Source organism: Alternaria conjuncta (assembly GCF_024043145.1).
Source record: "Alternaria conjuncta strain BMP 0040 chromosome Unknown scaffold_7, whole genome shotgun sequence".
Taxonomy (NCBI): domain Eukaryota; kingdom Fungi; phylum Ascomycota; class Dothideomycetes; order Pleosporales; family Pleosporaceae; genus Alternaria; species Alternaria conjuncta.
This window is the reverse complement of record NW_026250096.1, coordinates 697,670-723,255: the sequence shown is the minus strand read 5'-3', so window position 1 is coordinate 723,255 and position 25,586 is coordinate 697,670. Positions and strand designations below refer to the sequence as shown.

The 25,586-nt window shown below is 53.2% G+C and overlaps 9 protein-coding genes and 2 non-coding genes across 11 annotated transcripts; 5 read left to right on the top strand and 6 right to left on the bottom strand.

Moving 5' to 3' along the window:
- Positions 1–441: 441 nt before the first annotated feature.
- On the top strand, positions 442–515 carry J4E85_005347. Its single transcript has one exon. It is a non-coding gene; the product is annotated as a tRNA-Ile (tRNA).
- Positions 516–973: 458 nt separating this feature from the next.
- Positions 974–2,719, bottom strand: J4E85_005346 (uncharacterized protein; the record flags this gene model as incomplete). Its single annotated transcript, XM_051469594.1, has 1 exon — positions 974–2,719. The coding sequence occupies one exon, from the start codon at positions 2,717–2,719 to the stop codon at positions 974–976; it is 1,746 nt and encodes a 581-aa protein (XP_051326425.1).
- Positions 2,720–3,531: 812 nt separating this feature from the next.
- On the top strand, positions 3,532–4,547 carry J4E85_005345 (uncharacterized protein; the record flags this gene model as incomplete). The annotated part of the gene is made up of 3 exons (XM_051469593.1): positions 3,532–3,877; positions 3,995–4,303; positions 4,351–4,547. 3 exons carry the CDS (start codon positions 3,532–3,534, stop codon positions 4,545–4,547), a joined length of 852 nt encoding a protein of 283 aa, XP_051326424.1.
- A 549-nt stretch (positions 4,548–5,096) lies between these two features.
- On the bottom strand, positions 5,097–6,647 carry J4E85_005344 (uncharacterized protein; the record flags this gene model as incomplete). Its single annotated transcript, XM_051469592.1, has 1 exon — positions 5,097–6,647. One exon carries the CDS (start codon positions 6,645–6,647, stop codon positions 5,097–5,099), a length of 1,551 nt encoding a protein of 516 aa, XP_051326423.1.
- Positions 6,648–7,076: 429 nt separating this feature from the next.
- Positions 7,077–7,164, bottom strand: J4E85_005343. Its single transcript has one exon. It is a non-coding gene; the product is annotated as a tRNA-Gly (tRNA).
- Positions 7,165–8,195: 1,031 nt separating this feature from the next.
- Positions 8,196–8,788, top strand: J4E85_005342 (uncharacterized protein; the record flags this gene model as incomplete). The annotated part of the gene is made up of 2 exons (XM_051469591.1): positions 8,196–8,634; positions 8,703–8,788. The coding sequence occupies 2 exons, from the start codon at positions 8,196–8,198 to the stop codon at positions 8,786–8,788; spliced, it is 525 nt and encodes a 174-aa protein (XP_051326422.1).
- A 166-nt stretch (positions 8,789–8,954) lies between these two features.
- On the bottom strand, positions 8,955–9,910 carry J4E85_005341 (uncharacterized protein; the record flags this gene model as incomplete). Its single annotated transcript, XM_051469590.1, has 4 exons — positions 8,955–9,278; positions 9,343–9,573; positions 9,623–9,794; positions 9,846–9,910. 4 exons carry the CDS (start codon positions 9,908–9,910, stop codon positions 8,955–8,957), a joined length of 792 nt encoding a protein of 263 aa, XP_051326421.1.
- An 874-nt stretch (positions 9,911–10,784) lies between these two features.
- J4E85_005340 (uncharacterized protein) lies at positions 10,785–11,990 on the top strand (the record flags this gene model as incomplete). Its single annotated transcript, XM_051469589.1, has 1 exon — positions 10,785–11,990. The coding sequence occupies one exon, from the start codon at positions 10,785–10,787 to the stop codon at positions 11,988–11,990; it is 1,206 nt and encodes a 401-aa protein (XP_051326420.1).
- Positions 11,991–12,259: 269 nt separating this feature from the next.
- J4E85_005339 (uncharacterized protein) lies at positions 12,260–13,108 on the bottom strand (the record flags this gene model as incomplete). The annotated part of the gene is made up of 2 exons (XM_051469588.1): positions 12,260–12,922; positions 13,052–13,108. 2 exons carry the CDS (start codon positions 13,106–13,108, stop codon positions 12,260–12,262), a joined length of 720 nt encoding a protein of 239 aa, XP_051326419.1.
- A 1,060-nt stretch (positions 13,109–14,168) lies between these two features.
- On the top strand, positions 14,169–16,750 carry J4E85_005338 (uncharacterized protein; the record flags this gene model as incomplete). The annotated part of the gene is made up of 3 exons (XM_051469587.1): positions 14,169–14,309; positions 14,362–15,727; positions 15,780–16,750. The coding sequence occupies 3 exons, from the start codon at positions 14,169–14,171 to the stop codon at positions 16,748–16,750; spliced, it is 2,478 nt and encodes an 825-aa protein (XP_051326418.1).
- A 4,028-nt stretch (positions 16,751–20,778) lies between these two features.
- J4E85_005337 (uncharacterized protein) lies at positions 20,779–21,585 on the bottom strand (the record flags this gene model as incomplete). The annotated part of the gene is made up of 1 exon (XM_051469586.1): positions 20,779–21,585. One exon carries the CDS (start codon positions 21,583–21,585, stop codon positions 20,779–20,781), a length of 807 nt encoding a protein of 268 aa, XP_051326417.1.
- Between the last annotated feature and the right edge of the window lie 4,001 nt (positions 21,586–25,586).

Genomic DNA, 25,586 nt, shown 5'->3' with positions numbered 1-25,586 from the left:
GAAGTGAGCCTCGGTTTTGAGATGCATGTAGACTGCAGTCACTTGTTCACCTCGACAATTTCTTCCTTGCATGAGGCGCCGCAAGTAGTATCTTCACAGGTGCGCTCACTTCTCTGCTCAGAGATACATCATAGGAACTACGTAGGTACAACCAAGAGCCTTACTGCCGCAACATGGTGTGTAGCTCATCAGCTGTATTCACAAATGACGTTCCTTTTTGATGAGCATCGAGAAGTCGCAATGCGCTCTTGCTCTTGCTGTCATCGCACAGGTGGGGTCAACCAGTATGCCTGGAGGATTTTGATTTTCAACGAGGGAGCTGTGGAATCGCTTCGACCCCGCGTCCAGCCGCTAGATTTTCGGTTTCTGCTCTTCTCACCCACGCCACCGCAAACATATATGCTGTTATTTTTCAGTCTTCCATCAATCATCTGATAACACGGTCGCTTAGCTCAGTTGGTTAGAGCGTGGTGCTAATAACGCCAAGGTCGCGAGTTCGACCCTCGTAGTGACCATTACCTGTCCTTTCTTTTTGCCTTTTTGTCAGAATACTATGTCAAACTTGATCTCAAGATCGAGGTGGAAGATCCGCAAGACGACGGTGGCGGATCGCGGGTTCAAACTTCGCAGTGACCACTAACATTCTTTTTTTTTTGTCTGTCAGACTTTTGCTCTCTGTGAAACGTCCTCGCTCTTTTTGCTTTAACCTTGTTCTAGTCTTGAACCCAGCAAGGTCGCTGGAAGGGAGGGAAATGGTATCGCAATATCATGAAAATATGTTGTACAATGTAATTAAGGATATACGCCCACCGCATATAAAGAACGAATCGAACGCCCTGAAGTGTACGTTGGTGTCAGAACGAAACTTGACAAGTTTTGGACGCAATGTAGACGCCCGGATCATGTACCCCCTTCATTCTTTGTATGAGGGTGGTGTAGGTGTTCAACTTCTTCGTCGAACGGGGTGCGCAAATCAAAACGCCTCTCCAGCGAGATCTTCCGCGAGACCCTCTAGCTCTTCCTGTCTGAAAGGTACCCACAGTCTCTCTGTACCCATACCATCCTTCTTACTCTCTATCATTTGATGGTCGTGGAACTCCTTGAGCAGCGTCCTGAAACTGACTTCACTTGTACAAACGAAGGCCTCGACAGCCTTATGGTACAACACGCGGTACTCAACGCCTTGGGTAGACTCTGGCAGAACGTTCTTGACTTGTGCGACCTTCTTCGACCTCGGCGTAGCAGTAACCTCGTCTTCTTCATCCATATCGCCCCCTTCCATGAGTGAGAGAGCTAGCTGCTCCATGACGAGGATGCGGAACAGTTCTCGAGCTTGCTCCGGTAGAGAGCGTAAGACGAAGCCGACACCATCTCTTCCGCCTACTCGTCTTCCGCTGCGTCCGAGGAGCTCATTCACAGTCTCTACCGCGTCTATCTCCGCGTCGTAGGGCGCAAAGGTTGTTGCGTCGTGGAAGAGGAATTTGTATTGTGTCTTCATGCCTACATCCCACAGAAGAGGGAAGTTCGGTGTATCCGCTGTACAGACAAGGTTGATTGATGGATGTGCAGCTAGGCGGGCAAGCATGGAAGGTACTGGAGACTTTCGAAGGTAGGGCGAGTCGACGGAATTCAGAATGACGGGTACTGGATGCGGCGGCGGGTTGCTAGTGAGGTGTTCGAGGATGAAATCGAGTAGCAGAGCAGGCTGATTGGGCAACTTTGGTCCGGCTGGTATAACTGCCGATGCTAAAGTCAACAGCAAGTCTTTTACGGTTGTGCCAGCAGTGTATCCGTTGATAACCACAATCTTCGGTGTCTTCTTTGTCCCTCTGTACGGCACAGCGTCTAGGAGAGACTGATAGAGGCGTGCGGTGAATCGTTCGGTGATGATGCGCTTCGATCCGTACCCATATAGGCAAATGTTGAAGCCTTCTTCCAGCTCGAAGATCCATTGATCGTACGCTCGGCCGTGCAATTCGAGCAAGAACTCTCTTTCAGACTGGTGGCGGTCCTCGTACGTTTGCATTGCTGAGAAGTATTCATCGTGATTCAACAGGCTCTGCGCAGAGAGAGTGTTGTTGGAGGTTTTGGTGCCGCCTGGACGATTCTGCCAAAAGTACTCCTCGTGCGGTGGCAGCTCAGTCGGAGGTGTCGGCGAGCGCTGCTTTCGCGGCCGCCCTACTTTTCCTGACCCCTTAGGTCGGCCTCTCCCACGCTTCGAGGGTGTCTCTGGTACAGGTACTTCGTCTTGTATCACTCCCTCCTCGGCCTGCTCCGCGTCCTCTGTGTCTTCCCCTAAGATGTGTTCGGCGAGGTCCTCCTCCTCATCCAGCGCATCTTCATCGCTTTCGTCGCCATTCAGTGTGCGTTCCAGTATACGGCGATTGCTCTTTCTGCGCGCGCTGCGATCGGCGTTGCGAACGATGGTGGGCGTGCCATTCGGAGAGTCTCGTTTTGCGGATTTGGTAGGTGTCTCAAAGACGAGTTTCCGGGTAGACTTGGGCGTCGCGGTGATGCCGTTTACCAGACCGGTCTTTTTCAAGATGGATCGGGGCGTCCCATGCTCGGCCAAATGTTGCGTCCTCCCCTTTCTGGATGGTGTCTGCGCTTCGAGCGGTTCTAGCTCGTCGTGAGCCTCTTCAGCGAATCGTGCGCGTGATTTCTGCGGTGTGCCCTCGTCGACGTCGTCTTCGTCGCGTCTGCGCTTTGTGCCGACCATGTTCGGTTCGTTGGGTTGTTGGTCGGGCAGGAGGGTGACGCGACTTGCGCGACTTGGGCTTGGCGCGATGGTTGAGGCTCAACCTCAAAGCTTATTTCCGAAGAGTCGAGGACTCGATTTCTCCCCGCCGGCAGTGGGCTCATAGTGATTTTTCGCATTTCTAGTCTTTGCTACTTGCGTTTGATTCTGGTATTCACTAGAGGTAGCCATACTGTCGACGAGGCGGCAGGAAGCCACAACCATGCATTCTGGGCAATCGCATTGACATGTGATTGTGCCTGACAACCCCGGGCCTTGGACGCTTGGAAGCATCGTACACCAGGTGCACGCTCTCGTCTCCTCCACTGGCAACCCCGTCGCCTGCATGTGTGCACACTACCACGACACGCAGCATGCAAACTGGTGGTCCAGGCTATATGCATGCGAGACATCTCTTCGCTTCGACGACTAGATTTGGTCATGCAGGATTATGTCAAGCAGCCTTACCGACTATGCTAGCGCCCCTGGAACCTGGAACCTGAGGGATGTTCGCGGCCCGTTCGTAAGCGGATACTTGCTGCCTCCCCGTGATAGTCACGCCGCCGTGGTCTGTCAGACGTGACGAGGTGGTGATTCAGACGGCCAAGGCAGATGACACTTTCATGTGCGAATCTTGACAACATGTCTCAGAGGGTGTCATGTCGGGCTGTGGCTGAGACGGGCTACAAATAGCTGTAGGGCTCCACGGGCTATGCAGTCAACAGGCGCTGATAGGCGTGGGTTAGGCGAAAATGGTGCCCAGCCAGGATTGTGCTTCTTTGATGATCTCACGCATGCCGGCCGCTCCTTCTCAGTTTCCGTCGTCGTGTTCGTCCGCTCCTGCCCCGCACAACCCCAAATCTTCAGCTCCGTACTTCTTGCACCCACGACGAACCCGCCAGCAAAGCCCCGCCTACCGCCACGAGACTGCTACTGCGACGCCAGCACCGCCGACGGCCACAGCCTTTGAGCGCCTCGTTGCGACACGCTCGCCCCAGAACGCCGCGCGGCGCATTACCCGGTCCTCAGCACGCGCTTCGGGCTTCCGGACTGTTGATGCCAGCATGGAACCTAGGAGGCGGCCAGAGTACAACCTCGAGATCTTTGCTGACGCGGCGTGCGTGAAGGATGTCGTCAAGGGTGAGTCTCTTCTCTTCCACCGTGTCTCTGGCGTGGAGATCGGCGCAACTTTCTCCCCCACTACTACACGTCTCCCCGCCCCGAATACCCCGTAGACCATAGTTGACCTGGCTCCAGCGATACTGCACACGATATTCTTCCACCGATACTTTACGTCCATCTCTCCCTTGACCCGCGACCTCCTCGACCTGACCCTTCCCGCTATTGACGATGTCGATCTCGAGACACTTATCGAACAGAAGACGTTTGCGCTAGTTCGGGCGATAGACAGCACGCACCAGCCGAGAGGAAGGGGGCAGATTGTCGTGCAGTTCTTTGAGAAGAAGCGAAAGAAGACATCGTACTTCTTCAGCAAGGCAGACGAGGACGTTTGCTGGGAGCAGTGGACGCTGGACGTTACCCTTGCCCAGCCACGCACAGAAACGGGTATGTCTCTCCGCTTGTTGCAACGCACGCCACTAACAAACTGTCAGATGTGCTCAAGGTCCGCCGTGCCATGACCAAGTCCCTGGAAAAGGCAGCGCATAAGATCATCGCCATTGTGAACCGAGAAAAAGACCACATCCCACCCATCACAACCACCGACGCCAACCCCTTCCCTTACCAGATCGTCGTCAACCCAAAGTCTGTCAACGAGAACGACTGGCGGCCGCGCATCGGCCTTTTCTGATACCAACACCACGGCACCGAGTGCAGTAATAAACCCACTGTATATACACCCATGGACGATGTTACGAGTAAGAGGAGGTTCAATACCGCTGGGGGACACCAATCGTCACTGAATGCGACGAAAAGGATGGAAAAGTTATGGATTCGCACACCTGAAAGACCGACCGCGCTTCACCCCCTTATCCCTCGCCACCACTACCACTGCCAAAAGCTCCGTTGTACAGTGTCCGCTATGTCGGGCAACCCCCATAACTGTGTCGCATTCTGGACCCGCGGATATCGGGAAGTTTAGCGAAGAAGACGAGCCTCTGTTGCTCCTGATTGTTTGATTGCTGCGATAGCTACACAAGATACCCAATTCCCCAATGAAATTTCCTCATTCTACATAATCACGCAAAGTTGTTGGTGATGTTATTCTTGAGGAAGCGCTTGGGATACACCCACGTGCAACCAAGCTGCTTTACTACTTATATCTAATGACAATCTATCAGTTTACATCTTGCTGGGCTCTGTAATCATTCAGCGTCCTAACCCTCTAATAATATCCAAGTCATCCTTCATTATTATTCTCAGCCCACTCAACCCACCGCTTAACAACCTCATCCACCTTCTTGACCCCCTCCTTCGTAGCCTCGACTTCAAACCACTCTTTATGCGACTTGCCACACGCATCGCACTGCTTAATGACACGCTGATCCGCAAGCTCGAGATGAATCAGGCGCTCCACACGATGCGCATGTGGCACTTTCCTCACGCCATCAGAAGTAGCCCCAGCATTCGCACCTGATTGCCGCCGTGACTGTGCAGGCGAGGGCTGAGGCGAGGGCGTGGAAGAAGAAACGTAGGGATAGTACCGTACGAGGGATAGACTGTATCCGCACTGGCGAGTCCATTCGTTCATACGGCGGTGGACGTTGTTTGCGCGCCCGATTTTGAGGAGGATGGTGTCTTTGTCTGGTGGGGAGTTTGTGGATCCGGATCTTGAGCGGGTGGTGTTGGGCTGTCCGCCTTTGACGGAGAATTGGCGCATGACATCTGAAGTTCGCCTGCTTTGATCTGCACGTGATGGTGGTGAGAGAAGCGTTGACGCAGCGGAGGATGGTGCAGGGCCGGCGGCTTCGGGGGTGAGCCAGAAGATGTAGATGTAGCCTTCTTCGTCGTGGGGTGAAATGGGCTTTGAGAGTTGGGCGAGCAGGGTGGACGCGAGTTGTGGCGGTACTGTATTTGGGATGTAGCGGAGTAGCTTGGCTGTTTCTGACTCTTCGCGAGTTGTCCGATTGATAGGTCGAGCGGGCTTTTCTCCGAGTGGTTTGCGGGCAGGTTGGTCACTTGGTGGTCGAGATGTGGGAGGTGGCCGCGAGGAAGACGAAGGTCTCGAGGTCTGTCCGCTCGGCCTTCGGTGGTCTGGTCGTACTCGAGGCGGTTGCTGTGGTACCTGCTGCATAGGCGTCTCTTGTGCATCGTTATCCGATACGGGCTTTTCGTCTGTCCTTCTCTTGTGTCGCACGACCTCCGTGTATTCGTCGTCGTCTGCAGACCCACAACATAATGAAGCCCAAAAACTCTTCTTTTTCCTCTGCGGCGGTGGCTTCGGCGGTCGATGGTCTCTGCGCTTTCTTGCTGCCATGACATCGCTCGGTACAGACATCAACGGCCCTTCTACGTTGTCCCAGGTAGCTGGTCGATTGATGCGCCGCGGCGGACGAGATCCAGATGTTCTCCTCCTTCCATTCTTCTTGGGCGCGGCTTCCTCTAGTTCTCCAAAATCAAGGACACCTAGTCGCTCCACGAGCGTGTCGATACTGTTCCTCTCTTTCAGCGGGTAAAGCAGGGTAGTCGGTCCACTTGATGCTTGCGCGGCCAAGTGCTCGGCTTGGTCTTTGTGTTGCCAGCAGAAGTAGGCGGCGGCGCCAATCTCGTCATCGTCGCTGTCGTCGCTAACAACGGATACTACAGCGATAACACCGTCATCATCAGATGCTTTCGCATCAATTGGCCGTCTGCAGGGTCGCCCTGATTTAGTAATGCCTTTGCAAGTTGTAGCCGGGTTGCGCGAATCCGAGCGCGGGATGAGCGATTCCGGTGTCGTTCCCGTGAACATGTTGGTGTAGTTGTAGGAGGGCGATCCGTGATTGCTGGGCAGACAGTAGGACTAAAGTCAAAGCCAAATTGCAGATACAAAGCCCAGACTGGTGTGAATCTCGCGCCCGTTCACAGCCTCACCGCCACGTGAAGCGAAAGTTATTCTGAGGAGCGGCGCCGGCCAGTGAATCTCGACTGTCGCGACCAACGCTGCGGACGCGGTGTGCCAACGCATTATGAGCCATCGCCTCGAGGTGGGCGCGTAGCTGAAAAGAGATGGCGGGTCTCAAACGCGAGGTGGGCGCGTGGCGGTGCATGTGGCGCAGTGAGGCGGAAGGAAGGTTTGCTGACTTGAACGAGCACGGACCGCTTCTTCCAAAAATCGTCCACCACCACCACATCCATTTGCAACGCCAAAAAGAAGCGTAACTGTGCAAAAAGAAAGCAATGCATCGGCCGGGAATCGAACCCGGGGCTAGCCGAAACTGTCCTGTGAGGGATGGCAACGGCTAATTTTACCACTAAACCACCGATGCGGAGGCGGAGACCAGAGAACTGGACTGCTTGATGGAAAACTGGACAAATTCATTGAATATATCCTGATTAACAATGCCGTGGGCAGTGACGAGTAGCTGGGCCGTTTTTGTAGACAGGAGAAAAAGTCAACTTCCCAGAGTTTGGTCCCACTCTCATGCATCCTGATTAGCCGCATGGGTCGGACAAGGCGTTCGCCGAATTCGGGCAAGTCTGGGCTTGTCACGCCTCAAACCAGGTGTGTGTGTCGGCTCTGCATATCTTTTACACTAGGCGATAGATTCAGTCTCTCCGATTACCACCTATATTCGCCAATGAATACACCCAAGAGCAATTGAGACCACAACCAGTTCAGAATAAGATTAGCTTTTACACATCAACACGTAATCCACATGTGCGTTATGGTAGATGCAGTGCATCGAGATTACCTAGGTACCTAGGGAGTATTAGGTTGACTCATCTACCATCTCATGTACAATCAGACACAAGTGGTATATATGATACGACTTCAGCCGCTAGTAGAGACAAGGTAGCGACAGGAAGACATTCGACTAGGAATCGGCACTCAACGGCGGCTGTATGAGAGGCGGGAGGCGCACTCATTGCCGATGTGGAAATCTTCCGGAGTGCGGGGACATTATCTACATGCAATCAATTCTCCGACGCTTGAACGTTTCAGCCCTTGTACGCCGCAACACCAAGACAATGTACATTAAACGTGACCCAGCCGCCAGAGGAAGGTAGCATGTCTGGCTGGATAAGAATCATCGCGAGTGGGAAAGATTGAACGATGCTCTCTTATGCGTGGGACAATAACCCAACTTATCAACCCACCTACCTAATGAGGCCGAAAGACCGTCCTTACTTGCAGCCACTACAGCAGTAGAGGTGTGCGTGGTAATTAGCGGTGGAGATTTACCATGAAAGAACATACGGTATATCATTGGGCATGCCGCAGCAGCCCTCATCGCTGCGAGCCCTGAACAGCACCGACAACCACAACTCTCGATCCAATCCAATTGCATCCACTATCATGCAGTTCTCTCTTCTCCTCGTCGCGGCGTATGCATGCACCGCCTCCGCACGCCTGACCTGGTCCTTGGCAAAAGCCTCCAACCCCACCGCCGACCAGAGAGACGCATACACCAAGATCGAAGCTGCAATGACAAAGGCCATCGCACGCTACGAGAAGTACTCCGACGCAAACAAGACGATCCGTGTGGCCTACGCCCCGGGTGTCCCTACTGCCGAGGCGAACTACAACGGCGATCTACGATTCGGCTCAAACCGTGCTTACATGACGGAAAGGACTGCGATGCATGAGATAAGCCACACGCTAGGAGTTGGCCAGACAGCGGCTTTTGACAGAAAGTGTGCTGCGGGCGATTGGCGCACGGCGCTACCGCTGATCAGGAGCTTCGATGGAGCAAATGCGAAGATTACCTGCGGTGGTGGACACTTCTGGCCATATGGTATGATAAAAACGCGATGTTCCAACTGCATGTGAAACATAGACTGACTTGCCATGTCGATATTCCAGGTCTGAACTACGAGACCGAGTGGAGCGAGACGAATGCGAACCGGCATGTGCAGTTGATTGAGGCTATGCTGACTGACGGCATGTGAGGTGGTCGTTTTCCACTATACTGTTACAATTTAGCGTTTATACAATAAGAAGCATCCCCGATCAGTCATTGTGCTACCATCGTTTACCAACTAAAGTGCTCCATGATCTCTTGGATTGCCGCAGATGATGATAGAGCATCGATACATGTCTGAGTTTCTTCGCCGTCTATTGCTTCAACTTCCAGACGCTAAGCATGTCGTCGCCGCGACTTTGTTTGAAAGACACCGGGGGCTTCCAATATACAACTCTTTCGAACGAGCCCTGCTCCTTTCCTGTCCCGAGAAGATTGCCGGAGTCGTCGAACAGGCCATCAGCACCATCGGCTAGGAGATTCCAGTGTACACCGTTCAGACCCCAAGGCGGACCTTGAGCTTTCAAAGGCTTCCACATTGGGAATTCGAGGCATACGAGAACTCCGGTTGGCGACAAAAGGCTCTTCATGCGATCGGCCCAATCTCTTCGCATCTCAGGGAGCAGGGCACACAAGAACTAGATCGACGTTATCAGCACTCGTCATGAGAATATTGGTCGACTCTTTGCATGCCAAACGTACTGTGTAGTCATAGATTAGATCGAAACCCAGGAAGTCGGGCCCGAAATGGGCCTCGAATTCCTTTTGGAAGAAATCGCCGAGCACGACGTCAGCGACGTGGCCGGCTGAAGGATCTAGGTGAGATTTGACGTTCTCGTTTGCGGCATCCACGGCTCCGTGGGAAATTTCTAGACCCCATGTCCTGAAGCCATGACGTGCTAATAGCGCCACATCATGCCCCTTACCGCAGCCCTAATGCGTGATGAGTCTCTGTTGAATACGTTCGTCACGACACACCTACAGGCACAAATGCCTTCAGCTGCCGTTGACTCTGGTCTCGGAACAGCGTCTCACGATAAGGATGTTCTTCAAGAAACATAGTCAGAGCAGGCGAGGCTTGGCCCCGATCCCACAGATCCTGTTCCTTCTGTTCCCACAGTTTGGCCCACCCGTCGCTCTGTGCATCCCGGGTGCTGGAACCGTTAGTTGTGGCTACGGAAGTGGCGGCACGTGGCGCTCCTTACCTGTAGCCATCAAAGTGGGAAACCAGGCGGGTCCTGTTTTCAGCGAACTGGGCTTCGGAGCTCATGGTGCGGAAGGATGCAAGGATTCAGGATGTCACGGCAAAGCCAGGAAGCCGGTTCAGTGGTGATAGAGATCTGTTGATCCATGCGCCACGCTAACCTCGTGCCTGACGCTACCTGACTGGAGACAGCGCATCCTTGACGTCACCCCACCTTTTTACCAACAACACCAGTAATTTGCTCCGGGCTTCTACCTGCCCAGTCGCGTGAGCTTGGATTCTTTCGCGTTCACCAATGATGAATCAGAGACGGTAGAGTTGTAGGATTGCGGCTATGCGGCTTAGAGCATGACCAGGGCGTGGCTATGGTAGTGCTGATAACAACATCGCGTTGCATAGATCCAATATCGGAGTTAAGCACAGGCTATGTGTCTACCGACCCACATGGACACTACTGGACACAGCCGTTCTTGCCATCACGGCTAGCCAATAAAGACTATGTGAGAAGTCACTGCGTGGTGACGCCACAGCTTGGGGACTTCAAGATTAACTTTGCTAGCCGACATCCGAATGATATTACCCGACTTCCTGTTTCCAGGCTCCAAAAGCCACATCTTGGCCATTCATAGGCCAAGACTTTGGAGTTGAACGTCATAGAGGCGCAGTAGGGAGAACAAGAATAGAGCTTTGCGCCTGGCAGCTGGTTCCGAGATGCCGTTTGGCTCCGCGAGAGCCACTCGGAGCTTGAGTCGTTGCATTGCACTCGCTCACCGTTCCAATGCGTTGGCGCGTAGCACTTTCCATGAATCTTGGGGGGATGCCACTTGCGGCTCTACAAGAGTCACGGCAGGCGCACTCTCTTAGTATGAGTCCCAAAGCTTAGTGAGCGCCATTCTCCTTCTCCTTCTCATCTCTCTGTCGGAGGCTTAAACCAGCACCCATGGGTCGCCTTCTCCTAAACTCAGTCCCACACAGCGCGCGGACTCTATACTATCTGCGCTACCGGGTCGCTGTTGTATTCTTCATACTTGCCCTATTCCAACAACAACATCTGTACCTCACTAGTCGACAAGCTCTCTCAGAAAAGTACTCTGCGACCAACTTCAACTCCTACAACGAAGGAGACCTACAAGCTCGATCTTGGCAACCCGATGACGAACGTTCGAAGTTAGAAGAAGAGCTAATAGCAAACCGGGCGTCTTGGAAAGTGCTTGGCGAGGGCTGGGAGGGCAAGGTGTTCGCCTACGAAGACTCGGTTATCAAGACATTCACGCCAGGGCGGAGTCCATTCCGAAATTGCGCGCCAGATGCGTCCAAATGGCCTACGGAAATTCCCGCATCACTACAATTCGGAGGTTCTGCTGCCGACGATGCGAACGCGACGAAGAACGGCTTCCTTCCCGTGAGAGCACATTTTATGGCTTCTACAGCGCCTGGCGAACCGGCCGAATGGCACCTCGTCACTCCTCTGCTCAAGGGCGGCAACCTTCGTTCACTTGCCAACAACCTGTCATCGCTAGAAACGCCTATGGCTCAAAGTCAGGTTGATGAACGCTATCGGCCAGCCTTCAACCAATTACTTGAGAATCTGGGAACTTTGCACAGTGCAGGCTACTGTCACGATGATATTAAGCCGGCGAATATCTTTGTTCAAGACGAGTCCCACTGGGCAATCGGCGACTTGGGCAACATACGAGAAGTGTCCCATCCTTACCACTCGTCGCGTATCTGGAATGAAAACGACCAGCTAGAAGATTGCCGCGCCAACGATGTGCTACGAGCTTTGCAAACATATCTCAAGTTTATTCAGACTTCTGTTGCCGAGGAAGACGACTTCAATGCAGCATTGTACGAAGGTCAGACACCCTTGAGCAGACTCTTTTGGTGGACACTGGCCGATGCACCACACATGAGTGCCGATGAACTTCGTCAACGTTCTCTTTCAGAACACCCTGCAGCGGGGACAAAGGTGGATGATACACTGCGTGTGCCTGCGCGACCTCATACTCTTCTAAACCTGTTCTCCGAGCGAAAGGCACTCAAGCGGGCCACGGACCATGCACTTATGACACGAATGGACGAGAGGAGCGTACGACTTTGGGGCATGGTGTGGTTGTTCGGCGTGCCCCAGCCGGATCTTTGTTGAGCGACCTTTAGCGGTTTGTGGAGTTCGATACCCAAGGTACACGGCGTTTTATTACTACCTAATGAATTGATTCTTCATATTTTTCGGCAGAGAAGCAGGTTCCAAATTGTCTGGTATTACAAAGTTTATCTGATGAAAGTGAAGAACTCCTGTTGCACCGGGTATCAGCCATCTTGGCAAGAACAATCTCCCACACGTTGTTTCCTGCATTGCAGTCAGTTTGGCTCCCGTTTGGTGGAGGGCACACCGCTTACCTGTAATACATGATCTCACCACCAGGGGCAGTCGTCGTAATCAATACCGCCGCCGGCGAAATCACCGTTCTGGTAACTCGTGTACGTCGTCCTTGCCCTGTTTATGCGGTCTTTCTCGTCCTCAACCACAGCTTCGAGCTCTTCCCTGTCAAGCTTATTATGTTTCTTGACATATTCGTAGACCTGGTACAGCGAGAACTTCTTCGCCTTTGTCTTTGTATTCTCGTTGACCTTGTATTCGACACCAGCGTCGACGAGTTCCTGAGCTGTGACCTTCCACCACTTCCTGAGGTACTTCTCTTGCATGTAGAGATGGTACTTGCCACTCTTGAATCGCAATGGAGCACTGGAGACAGGAGGCGACGCTCCACTAGCTCTGCGTTCTGCGTTCCACTGGTCGATGGCTCTCCGGATAATGTGATCGCGTGGTAGGTTTCTGCAGCAATCGCTGGATATCCATCCAAGGTACTGTTCGTCGAAGCGACTGATGTGCGCTAGTGTGTTCCCCCTGTGCTTCCCAGTTTGAATGAAGTAACTGTGCAGAGGGTTCCTGCGCGCGGACTCCGCGTCTGGAGATTGCTCGTTGATGTATTCGCGTTGTACGTCGAAAGACCCGGGGCCTTTACCCCGCCCGGCGTTGTTCCTTGGTGACGCGCCATAGGGCGAGCTGCGGTAGCCCTGGGTATTGTTGGTTAGGCATCCATACACGTGATCCACCTATTCACTATACATTCACTTACTAGCGTTACCCCTCTACTATATATACTAGGGGTTCCTCCCTCTACATAGATCATCAATACATTGTACACTCCTCTCTGTTCTACAGGTATGGCTCTTCTGCGGTGCCCGGCCGTGGTAAGGCATGGTAGATGTAGTTGGTAGTGTAGTGTGAAAGTACTTTTGCAAAAAGAGGAAATGATGGTGGGTACGAAAGAAATGGTAGCGAGCGCGCGTCCAGATAATCCTTCTTTCTCCACCTGGACCAGTGACGCCTGCGGAACCGGAGAGAGTACCGACAGCGAAGTTTCGCGATCACCGTTGGTGCTTATCGATAAGGCACGTGTTCACGCGTCTCCCGAGGTCCAACCGTAAGAGGAATAGACTCCTCACATCGAGATATCCAAGGAAGTAGTAGTAGCAGTAGCAGTCCTGGTCAGACTGCTTCCGCTACCATTGAGCACACATACCGATTTCCAAGTCGAATGACTCCAAATGACACTTCTCGGGGTGCTTCTAGACAGCCTCCGTTGTGGCGAACCACTTCGCTGCATCAAATGGCTGGTCTTGAGGTCTGCTTTCGTTTTGAGCGAGTGCTGTGGTAGCAATAACCATGGCGAGGATCTTCCTACGAAGTGCACGAATGAACAGTATCTTCTTGGGAAGGAAATGGAAAAGAAAAGCCAGCCTGCGTCATCGCATACAGCAGTCAGTTTGGGCTTCAAAAGATGCTGTAGGAGGTGCATTCGAGCAATCTGCAACTACAGCTGTAGTCCTCCCAGTCATGTATCATCTTGTTCAGTGCTCCTACGACCTTTGTTTTGCTAGTCAAACCTGCCCATTGCCGAATGGGAAGTGTTCGCAGGTATCCGCCCTGTGACACGTCATCTGTCCAATGAACTGTACCTAGTTGGTACCGCCGTCGAATTCTTTGTACTCATTCGCAGTACATAGTATACGATCACGAGACGAAATTGTGTCCACAGCAGCGAATAGCAGCTGTTATATGCATGCGGTGAGTGATATGCGGTGAGGAAGTCTCCAGAAAACGAGGCGAGTAACGGACCGGGGTGAAGCTTGTATGAGTCGCGTGGCTTGGGCGGCTAGCGTGCGCATCATGACATCGCCAGCACCACCCTCCATCCTCCTTTTTACAACGACCCTCAACGTCGATTTTGTTTATGGCGACTCACGAGAGCACCTGGCAATGATCAAAGGCAACGGTACTTGCGGGAACGGCACCAGCGACCCCAACGACCCTTACGGCACGCGCCGGCCGCAGCGCGCTTTCCACCTCCAAGTCTCCCTCTCCGCCGCGCTCGGCCTAGTGGCCTTCCTGGCCTTTTGCGTGCGTACTCGCAGTATTGTCTTCCGACCTACCTGCTGACTGGTCATATTAGTTCCTTCGCCCACGATGGAAAGGCCTCTACTCTGCGCGCAAGAAGCAGAACAACCTCGCGACATCGCTGCCCGACCTTCCCGACAGCTTCTTCGGCTGGGTTATACCGTTATGGAGGATCACCGACGAGCAGGTGCTCGCCTCAGCCGGTCTCGACGCCTACGTATACCTCGCTTTCTTCAAGATGGCTATCAAGTTCCTGCTTGTCACGCTGTTCTTTGCGTTAGCCGTCATCAAACCAGTCCACGACACACACCAGGACAAGGAGGGAAAGAAGTCTTCGATTGACAAGAAGCCCAGTCTTGAGCGCATTGAAATACGAAGTACACTTTCGACATTTGCCTCCGGCTACGAACAATACACCGACTATCTGTGGATGTATCTTGTATTCGTGTACCTCTTCACCGCCCTTATAATGTACTTGATCGTTTCGGAAACGAGGAGGATAATCGATGTCCGGCAAGAGTATCTGGGAAGCCAGACGACCATCACCGACCGGACCATCAGATTATCTGGTATCCCTATCGATCTACGGTCCGAGGACAAGATCAAGGACTTCATTATGGATCTCGGCATCGGCAAGGTCGAGAGCGTGACCCTTTGCAGGAACTGGAAAGAGCTTGACGATAAAGTCGTCGAGAGACAAGCTGTCTTGCGGAAATTGGAGGAGGCCTGGACTGTCCATCTTGGAAGCCGAAGCGTGGAACGAAGCTTGGAGACTCTTCCGGTGGTCCAGCCACATCCGCCACAACATACTGAGGATAGCGGCAACGAGGAGAGCGAGACGAGCCACTTCCTGAGCGACGCAGAACGAGACTCTGGTCACATCAGCCCTTATGCGCAGCAGCGCCCGACAGCGAAGATCTGGTACGGCCGCTTCAAGCTGAGATATAAGAGGGTAGATGCCATTGACTACTATGAAGAGAAACTGCGCGGGCTCGACGACGATATCCGGGCGCTGCGCAAGAAAGAATTCGAACCGACTCCGTTGGCGTTTGTGACTATGGACAGCGTTGCGAGTGCGCAAATGGCCATCCAGGCTGTGCTCGACCCTTCGCCACTACAGCTCTTAGCCCACACAAGTCCGGCCCCACAGGACGTAGTTTGGTCAAACACATATTTGTCTCGCGGCCAAAGAATGTTTCGATCTTGGTCGATTACAATCGCCATCGGCATCTTAAGCATCTTCTGGACAGTCCTGTTCGTACCTATCGCCGGTGCTTTGAACACGTGCTCCATTCAAGAGGTACTGCCCGGTCTGGCAAATCTGCTGCACGAGCACCCTAACCTCGAGGTTCTTTTCAACAATCAACTCCCTACGTTGGCAGTCTCTCTGATCAACGTACTTGTACCTTTCTTGTACGATTGTAAGTGTGCCAGCCGTCAACAGTCAATGTCTGTTATGCTAACACTCTTTAGGGCTTGCCAACAAGCAAGGGATGATCTCACAGGGCGATGTTGAGCTGTCAGTAATTTCGAAGAACTTCTTCTTCGTCTTCTTCAACTTCTTTATTCTCTTCACCATACTGGGGACTGCTTCCGGTTTCCTGGCGATGCTTGAACGCTTCGCCGAGAAGCTTACAAGCGCTACGCAAATTGCATACGCCTTGGCTACATCGCTCTCTAATCTACTCGGCTTTTACACCAACTTCATCATCCTTCAAGGATTTGGATTGTTTCCATTCCGACTTTTGGAGTTTGGTGCCCTTTCTCTGTACCCGGTCTATCTGATTGGCGCCAAGACTCCAAGAGATTACGCCGAACTGGTACAACCACCGGTCTTCAGTTACGGGTTCTTCTTGCCGCAAACCATCTTGATCTTCATCATCTGTATCGTCTACAGTGTGTTGCAAGACTCATGGATGGTTCTGCTCACTGGCTTGGCCTATTTTATGATTGGTCACTTTGTGCACAAGTATCAACTCTTGTATGCAATGGAGCACAGACAACACTCGACTGGCAAAGGCTGGACAATGATGTGTGACCGCGTTCTCGTCGGTGTCGTACTATTCCAAATCACTGTGGCTGGTCAACTGGCTCTGAAGAAGGCGTTCAAACGGGCCGTCATGGTAGCGCCGCTCGTAGTCTGCACACTGTGGTTCCTTGTTGTGTTTGCGCGCACTTATCGGCCACTGATGAAGTTCATCGCTTTGAGGAGCCTGCGAAGTCCGGAGCAGTCGGAGCTTGGACGTGACGTTCAAGAAGAAGCGGTTGCCAACGGGCAAGCAGGCAGACTTACACTAGACGAAGCCCGTGAACGGGGCCTGCGGTTCCAGAACCCTAGTATCATCATGCCTTTGGATGACGCATGGCTACTACAGAAGCACGGAAGGCCTCAGAACGGATCTCATGGATCTGGGACCGATGATGCCAACGGCAGCTGGGAGTAGCCCAGGCGCACTTTCCTCGACAAGTGTAGGGATGTTCCTTCTTGTATGCATCTGACATCCTTACCACCTTGTATAGTCGTCGTTCTTTCCTGGTTTGTGTTTGTTGATACCCACTACCGCAATGAATTTGGTCATGTTCTTACCCCGTTATACCTCACGTTCTTCACCCACTCACCGCAGGCACTTCTGAGACGCGACACCCATACCACGCCACGCATTCTTTCGTCATTCGAAAGGAGTCACATCCTCTGAACTGGCTAACACTCTTCTGGTCTCCTTCCTGGTCATTATTATCAGCAACTCACCTTGAACCAACGGTGCACCTCCATCACGGGGGTGCTTCAATCACGTCTTCTCAGATCTACCTTTCGCGTGGGGTGGCGGAAACCAAGTCCGAATCAGCGCTTCCTATCATCCAAGTCGAACCTCTTCGGGTAGCCTCATTCTCGGGATCGCCAACCACGCGCATACTGTCTCTCACTCCGCCCCGTTCCCGCCGCGAACAAATGTCTCACGCAATGGACTACGCAATAACGACCCCACTCCTAGCTGACACAACCCTACCGCAGACGATGCCATTGGACGAAGCCACCCCGAACAATACAAGCAAAGCGCAATCACCAGTCCCAAGACGCTCCGAAGTTCTTCGCCATGTCTTTCCTCGACCTTCACGAACCCGTATCCCTCATAGTCGCAAGACCTTACCCCGGGTTGCTAAAGCCGACCGTTCCAACACTGCTCTCGCATCCCGTCTACAATCTAGGCCACGAGTGGCCTTTCACAGATACATCACTTCGCTCTTCGGTAGCGCCGCAGATCGTAATGTGATAGCAGACAGTCCGGAAGCAAGATCGCGAGCATCCAGCTTTGGGTCTAGGCCGGGGTCCTCATTATACGGCTCAGTACCCAGCCTAGACATGGTATCGCCTGCCACATTCATGTTCAGCGGACCAAGCCTCCGCTCCGTAGGGTCTTACAGCGACTCATTGTCTCGCCTTCCCAGTCTCGCAGAGACTAATAGCGACGTACAACTACTACGACGAGCGCGGACCGACTCCTTTTCAATGCTCGACAGTGCCAGCATCATTGAGGATGCAATCCTGGAGCCTGGTACCGATCAAGGCATCACTCGAACTGTGACTGATGTTCTACTCGGCGTTCGCACACCGTCGGAAGAAGATGAAAGCCCTTTTGTCATCGCGCTTGAGGACGGCTCTCCATTCTTTACTCCTACACAAGGCCATGCTACATGCAGTAATCCCAATCTTGTTGGGCACGCTCCTACGTCTCCGGTTCGTACTTTTGCTACGCTCCTCTCACCGTACTTGGATACGGCTGCATGGAAGGCGTTGAGGCTGACAAATCGTGCTTGGTATCTCGCTTTGAGCGTGGCAGCACCACCGACCTTTCCTAATTCATACCACCTTCCAGTTGAGATTCTTCAGCACGTATACGATTACCTCGGCCCAAAAGACTTCAATGCCGTACGCCATACGTGCCAACACTGGATGCGGGCAGGTCTCGATAAGAAACTACTCAATGCAATGTTAAGCAGAGGTGGTTGGCTGAGTAGCACTGAAAATACTACTTGCACAACGCATGGGCCTGCTTTTCATCCCATTGCGACCGCTGTCTCGCACAGCGAAGAGTGGTCACTGAGTCGATACCTTGCTCGGCAGTGTGCTTTGTCATCTGGATGGAGCGGCAACGGACTGGATAACAGAGCCGCTATCGTGGAACGCTCCGACATTGACTTTACTGAGCTAGCCAATGGGTATGCTAGTGGGTTGGTATTCTCCACAAGTCTCTGCGGTCGGTTTGTATGTGTCGCACGAGAAACCCTAATCTACATCTACGACCTCGAGAGTGGACTTCCGGTGCCCATTACTAGCGTCGTATGCCCAAGAAGGGTCATTGAAATGAGCATGGACGTCTCCTCTGGGCGACACGCTATCGCTGCGCTTCTCGAAGGACGCATGGGCCTGGTTTGTGAGCTCCACTATGGACGCACAGTCGGAGGCAACGGTTCTGTCGATGTACATGTTGATGTTGACGGGCCGGAGAAGGGTGTCACCACATCTGCGTCTATCCAGACTAGCTGTATCAATGACTATGAGGCTGGTATGAGTCTTCAAGGACGCAACACGGCTCGAATGCATCATCCATTCGTCCAAGAGCGAGATCCCACAACCTTCGATACGATTGGCGTACGGTCGAACAACCAGCGCATCAACCTCCACAATACGGACGATCATCAAACCCACGATCAACACTTCGTCAATCACGCATGGAACCTCAATATTTCCGGACCCTCACGAAGGCCTTCTGCCCATGGGCTTTGCACCTTCGAGTCATGTGGTCACACCGTCCCTGTCGAAAGGGGAACCACGACGATATACCGCCATCTCTGCGCCGAAGACGATCCACCACGCAGTGTCTCTATCTGCCCGCAACGTCGCTGCGTCGCCTTTGGATGTTCAGCAGGAATTGAGTTGCATTGGATTGATGCGCTCACAGGACAGAGTTTGAGTCGTTAGTTTCCGCTCACAGCGCCGAGTAAGTACACGTCTCTTGGGTTTACCATGCGCCTAACATCCAGCAGGCGATCACCTGTACTTTCTTTCGCCACGACCAGGCTTCGAATCTGCCAAGAAGCTCCGTCTTATTTCCAGTGCAGCACATCCAGAAGATCGGCCTGCCATCAGCCGGAAATTCTTCGGCAGGCCCACCATGGCGTCGTTCTGGGGGTCATTTGGGTTTGAATCTGCGACGCATCGTCCAGGTTCACCAAGTTGTGATCACTATCATGCGCTTCCGCTAAGTGACGGATATCACGTCCTGTTTATCGACCCCGTCAACGGCCTATTGACACTAGGCTGCGACGCACCTCTTGGCGGACCTACGAAGCTTCTTCGAAAGATCACATTCACTCCACCAGAACAGAATGCTGTACCAAGGCTGTATAGTGCGGCTGCGGATTTGTCGCAGGGAGTCCGCGCCATCGTGGCTTACGGCGACACTCTGCTATTGTACAGCGTTCCTCCAGACGTCATTCGTCTATCGCAGATGGAGCAAAATGCTAAGAGCTGGGATGCCTACAATGCCTCTACGGCAGTCCCACTGGGACATAAGAGGAACCATTGGCTAAACTAGTGGAATGAGCCATTTGCCTCTGATCAACCAAGACAACGCGACGGCGAGGATAGCAGCTCCATATGGCCACTCACTATTAGTGGCACCGAGATTGCAAGGTTGGCAGGCGTCTGTGAGCTTGCAATACAGACCCAACCTGAAGTACTGATCTGGGCATTCACACATACCTCTAAGTGCAAAACTTGGCGTCTACACAACTACGTTGACCCTGTTCTCGTTGAAAAGAGACTCGTCTGCAGAAATGGAATCATACACGGCGCCTCTTCCATCGACGAGTCCGGGGATGTCGTCATGACAGACGCGCCACAAGCTCCACATGTCCGCGAATCCATCAACCACCACGTTGTGCGAGACGAGACGGAGACAACCCAAGCAGATACGTCACTTCTTGGCGGATTCGATGGCAATGCATCTGGTGTTCTGAAGAGAGTACCGAAAGCACTGGCCGTAGAGAATGATGAGTGGGTGGATTACCTGGACGTAAGAGGCTGTGCAGAGGCGTGGTATGATGCTGACGGAGATGTGGTGATGTGGTATGGGGATTGAAGCCTGATGGAGTTTCGAAGGGAAAACTGTGCGCACACGTTGAACATGGCGAGAGTAGTGGTAAGGATGATTGAGAAGTGAGCCCTCTGTTGGTATCGGGATTATCTCTACCATAACCTATGACCTAAAAACCCCTATAGCATAACAACGGCCTCTCCAGAATGCAAGAGTAATACTAACTTTTGATACGGCTAAAGTCCCCTTTTGCCCTGCTAGCAAGTGACCATCACATGGTTCTCATATACATCGAACATTCAACTTCGTTCTACTCATTGCCTAAAACCCCTGACCCTCATGTGCCCAAACACGCACATTAATACATCCAAAACCTACATGCACGCCTTCCCACCACAGCTTGAAAGCGTATGCACGTACCTCAACTTCCCCCCTTCAACCCTAAACTCATGACTATCCGGCAACCCATCAGCCCCAACCTGTCCTGCCACACCTCCAAAATCCATGATAATATCCACAGTCCCATACTCTTCGTCGATAACATATTGCCTGTTTACCAGAGGTACACCGCTCGGAACACCGACATCGCATCTGTCTGTCGCCTCACCCTTGCCTGTATACGCACCACCTTCGAGGCGGGCGCACGGCGAGCCCCAGGGCACTGTGACGCTTTTGTTGTTGAAGAGGTCACAGTAGGCGTCTCCTGCTGCTTTGATGACAGCTCGCGTATCGCGGTTGGCGGCGGGGATGGGATCCCACTTCTCGCGCGTGGCCCAGTAGTATGTGCCTGTGACGTTGAAGAGCCAGTCTCCTTTGCTTGTCCAGATGGTGTCAATTTGCGAGACTTTTGTGCTGTTGTCGAGACGGAGTTGCGTTGCGATTACATACGGCGCGGCGGTGTTGGTGACAATAAACTCAGTGAATGCAGCGCATTGAGTTGTGTCGTGTTGGGCTCGGGCATGGTCGATTTTCATGGGTTTGGAGAGGATGCCAGTTTTGATGTCGACGCTCTTCCGGTTTTCGGTGTATGCGACGGTGCTAGAAAGGGAAGGGAAGGTTGTTTGTCCCGCAGTTTGAGCAGCGAGGAACTCGTCTGTGATAGATTTGAGGGCTTCGCGGGTACATGCTGCGAAGATCTGTGCTGCAAAGGCAATGACCACGGTGGCGATGAGGTTGCGCATTCTTGCAAGTAGGTGCGGCTGATATCAAGTCTACTTTACTTCAATGGTTCAACATGTTGATATGACTCTTTTTATGACTATCAGCTGAAGTTCAGACCTATCTGGCTATGGATGGGGCCTTCTCTCCGGTCAGTTGAAACGGTATATGAGGCTAATATGCCCAGGTTCGGCAGTTAGCGACCCATGCATGAACGCAATATCTGTCCATCTTCCAAATTGCGGAGAGAGGGGATGCATTGCGGGTCTTCTGTAATGTGATGGGATGAAGTGGGGAAACAAGACGATTGAATACTGCCTCCAGTATCCATGTGATGGCGGTTGGCGTACCGCGTACGGACGAGCCATTGACCGTGTGCTGTCCCACCAGCACAGTTCCGGGCGTCACAGTACTTCTCAAAAACAGGTGCCCCTTATACAAGAAAAAAGCTGAACAGGCTTAGAGCCTACATCGGCGTCAGGCCACCTGCTTTGCAGATTTCTATGTTAATGTAGGCTGCAGACCTGTTCAGTCTTTTCCTAGGTTGACGTGGGTGTATGATACCCTCCCAAAGAATACTGTAGACCTCGTTGCGGAGCTCGGGCGGAAGATCGAGGAACCCAGTCGGCATGTTGCGCGGAAGCTGATCAGGCTTTATTTTTCCCGCGTTCTGCTGAGGCCTGATTGCTGGTATTGCCGCCGATGTAAGAGGAAAGTCGTGGAGTAGCGCCAGTGAAGTGTGGGGGTCAGACTACCAGACGAGAAGAAGCAATTGCAGTGTTGGGGCTAGAGTGAACATTGTCACTGTTTACGCAGTTGCGTCATTGGACCCTTTCGAGCGTCCATGCGCTTCGGTGAGTCCGCGGTAGCCTTGGTGCAGATATTTGGGAAGCTGCACTCAGTCGTAGCGTGCCTGCCCTTAGAGCACACTCAAGCTACCTGTCTTCACCAGCACCTTTTCTCCTAGTTCCTAGTGCCACCCATTCTTTCTCAGCGACAGATGTTCTCGGATATGTAAAAACCTGATCCCACCTGCTCATCTCGATCGACGTAACGGCGCGTGAGCTCTTAGCATTACCCTGCGTCAAAACTAAAGTACCGCAGGTGTGATCAGTACGGCGTCTACACAGTCGCCTTGTGTGCGCCCATTCGAGCAGAAGAATGCTGTCGTCTTCCGATACACGGCCGTTACATTCACCAGACCTGTCAGATGCGACCATGGTCCTAGCCCGGACATACGCCGCTATCGAGTCTCATGACCGTACGCAGAGACGTCTCTTGCATGAGTGTTCTGTCCCGTCTCCACACGGTACCGGGCGGATGGCAACAGACTAGAAACGGAAAACAAAGCAAACTAGGTGAAGCCGACAGCAAAGAAGCAAAATGCCCGAGACTCGCTACAAAGTTGACGCGGTCATAACAGAAGACTATCGAGGATGTAACGGTCTCGCCGAAATTCCTTCATTGGACCTTCCGCAATCCTGTTGCGACGTCTTGGCATTGAGGATGCTAAGACAAGGAGTCGTGATAGCAATGTGGATAAAGCGAGATTGAAAAGCCGGCAGGTCCTGCTTGCTACTTACCGCGCGAGTTCAGAAACAAGGCACCGGCAATGAACACTTTGTACAGTTAACAAAAAGTTCTGTCACCAGCTGGGAACACATGCGATATGAGCGAATGCCAACCGATTTGGGTCGGCTGATCTCCAGGAGCCGAGCTGACAGTGAGAGCCGAGCGCAGATCGATCGAACGTGTTGAGACGCAAGTAGGGTGAGGCTAGCTGACCGACCCCCAGAGATCTCCCGTACACGATTACGCGTTCGCAGGCGGGGTGAACAGAACGTTGAAATTGAAGCAAACGAGAGGTTGGAATTAATGAGGGGCGGGAGAGCTAAAAGAGACGGCGTCATGTCCCGCAGTAATGCTGCAGCGCTTCGTCGAACACGACTCTAGGGTGCAAGCCAACAGCGAGCGCCCGGGAAGCTGGCGAGCCGCGTTCAGCCCATGCAGCTGCAGAAGCGCAGCAAATCGTACGATTGGAACAAGAAAAACTCTCTCGACGAGACGCGTTACAGACCCGGCAACAGCTCGGAGTGCTTTGCCTCAAAAAAGGGCCGCAAAATAACGGTAATCATGACGTGCTGCCAGAGCGGTGGAGAGAGGTGGTCGCAGTTCACGAACTGAACGCTTCCCTCCAGATCAGCGAGGTTGGTATTGGCTTGCATGCGTGTAGCCATAAGGAGAAATATGCAGTAGCGGCCTGCCCGGCAGCGTCTGTGCTCTCATCATGGCAACATTGGCAAGCCACCAGCAGCCTCCTGAGATCGATCTGGGAGGGAAATCATCCAAAGCAATTTGTGCGCCCAACAACAAATGCGCGCAGTGAATGTGAAGTGTAAACAGGCTTTCTTCTCTTAGCTAGATATCGTTAAGACGGGAATCCAGCAGGGTTTAGAGCAAGCGCGCGGGCTTGGGCGATGTTTTCGCACCGGGTAGCGAGCCTGCAGGCAGCTGCATGTTAGGCACGAGCAAGAGAAGTGCCCGGGCGGCGAAGCGTCTCGTCTTGCAGAAGTGTCATCTCGGAGTCTGCAGGCTGAATGGAGCATCACATATCCTGGCGTGCAGTAATCACAAGCAACGACAGCCCTGGCTTGTGGCTCGACTCACAGCCATTCAAGCTTCCACGGTGCCTATGGAACAGGGCCGCTAGACAGATGTGGGCTGGTTGTAATTTTGGCTCGACGGTATCGCGCCGACCGCGGGCATGGTCCGAGAGGGTCCGTTATGCTGTGGAGCAGTGTAATACGAAGGGTCTTGTGTCCAGGGCCGAAACACCAGGCGCAGTGAGAATTTGCACATGGCAAGTGTTGATGACGTCGACCGGACTGCGCGTCGATACTGTCGATCAGGCGTTGTTATCAGGTAGCGAGCAACGAGCGTGCGGCCCTGGAAAGACCATGGTTGATGAGTTCTCTTGGCCTAGCCATCTAATTTTGGCATGAGGGTCCCGGACATGGATGGTGGTCGGACTAGGAGGCTACACTACTGTACCAGCACCCTCGACCAGCAGTTTGCAGCCGTCGACTCAACAGGTAGTAGGGCTTATGTGTGAAGCTGCACGGCAGCCTCGCAGCTACGTGCAAGACAGCATGAATCGTACCAGCGTTTGGCGCGCCGTGGGCAAACTTCAATGGCCGTCAAGACGCAATTGTACATGGCAAAACCCAACATGGCAGTTCATGGCCGCTCGATTTGGCGCTATGCCTACTGCGGGCGGATGCCATTGGTTCGGTACCTAGGCAGATGCAGGCCCGGCCGAGCGAGAGGGCAGTGGGCAGTCGAGTGAAGATGATGGGACGGCGCACTCCTGACTACGCTTTGTGCCATCCGTGCGCGCCCTTATACTCGTTCATGATCCCGCCGTTTTCTCCGCGCGTGCCCTCCGACTACATCATCGCGTCTCCGCCGTCTGCAATTAGACATTGTCACTCGTTGAACAGGTGCTGCTGCTGCTACCCGCCTCGTGTCTGGTAAGTCGCACACCCAACCCACCCAACTCCCGGGCCCCGGAAGGATTGAGCAACGCCGCACTCGAAACCAACAAGCGGCCCAGGCGATGCGCTGGAAAGTGGCAGAGGCGCATCTTGCCACGACGAGCTTTCCTGCCCCCGCGTGCTGCAAGCGAATCCCTCGAGGCGCATAATATTATCAATACGCGGCTAGATCGACACGGCCCTGACGTTGAAACGCGGTAATACGAAGTTGCCCTCAACGACGCTCCCGACTCAGCTCTCACAGCAACACCCGCCGCGCCCGCTCACCTCATCTCTCGACACTGCGCCAGCACCCTGCATCGCCAGTGGCACGCAAATCAGAGCTAATACCAGACGTTTAGATCAAGTCGTCCATTCGTTACCTGCCCATCCCCACGTTTGGCTCCTTCCTGACCGCACCCGTCGCTCCTTCATCGACCACAACCGCCACGCATCGCCCGTCTTGGAGTATATGATAGCGCATCTCACAT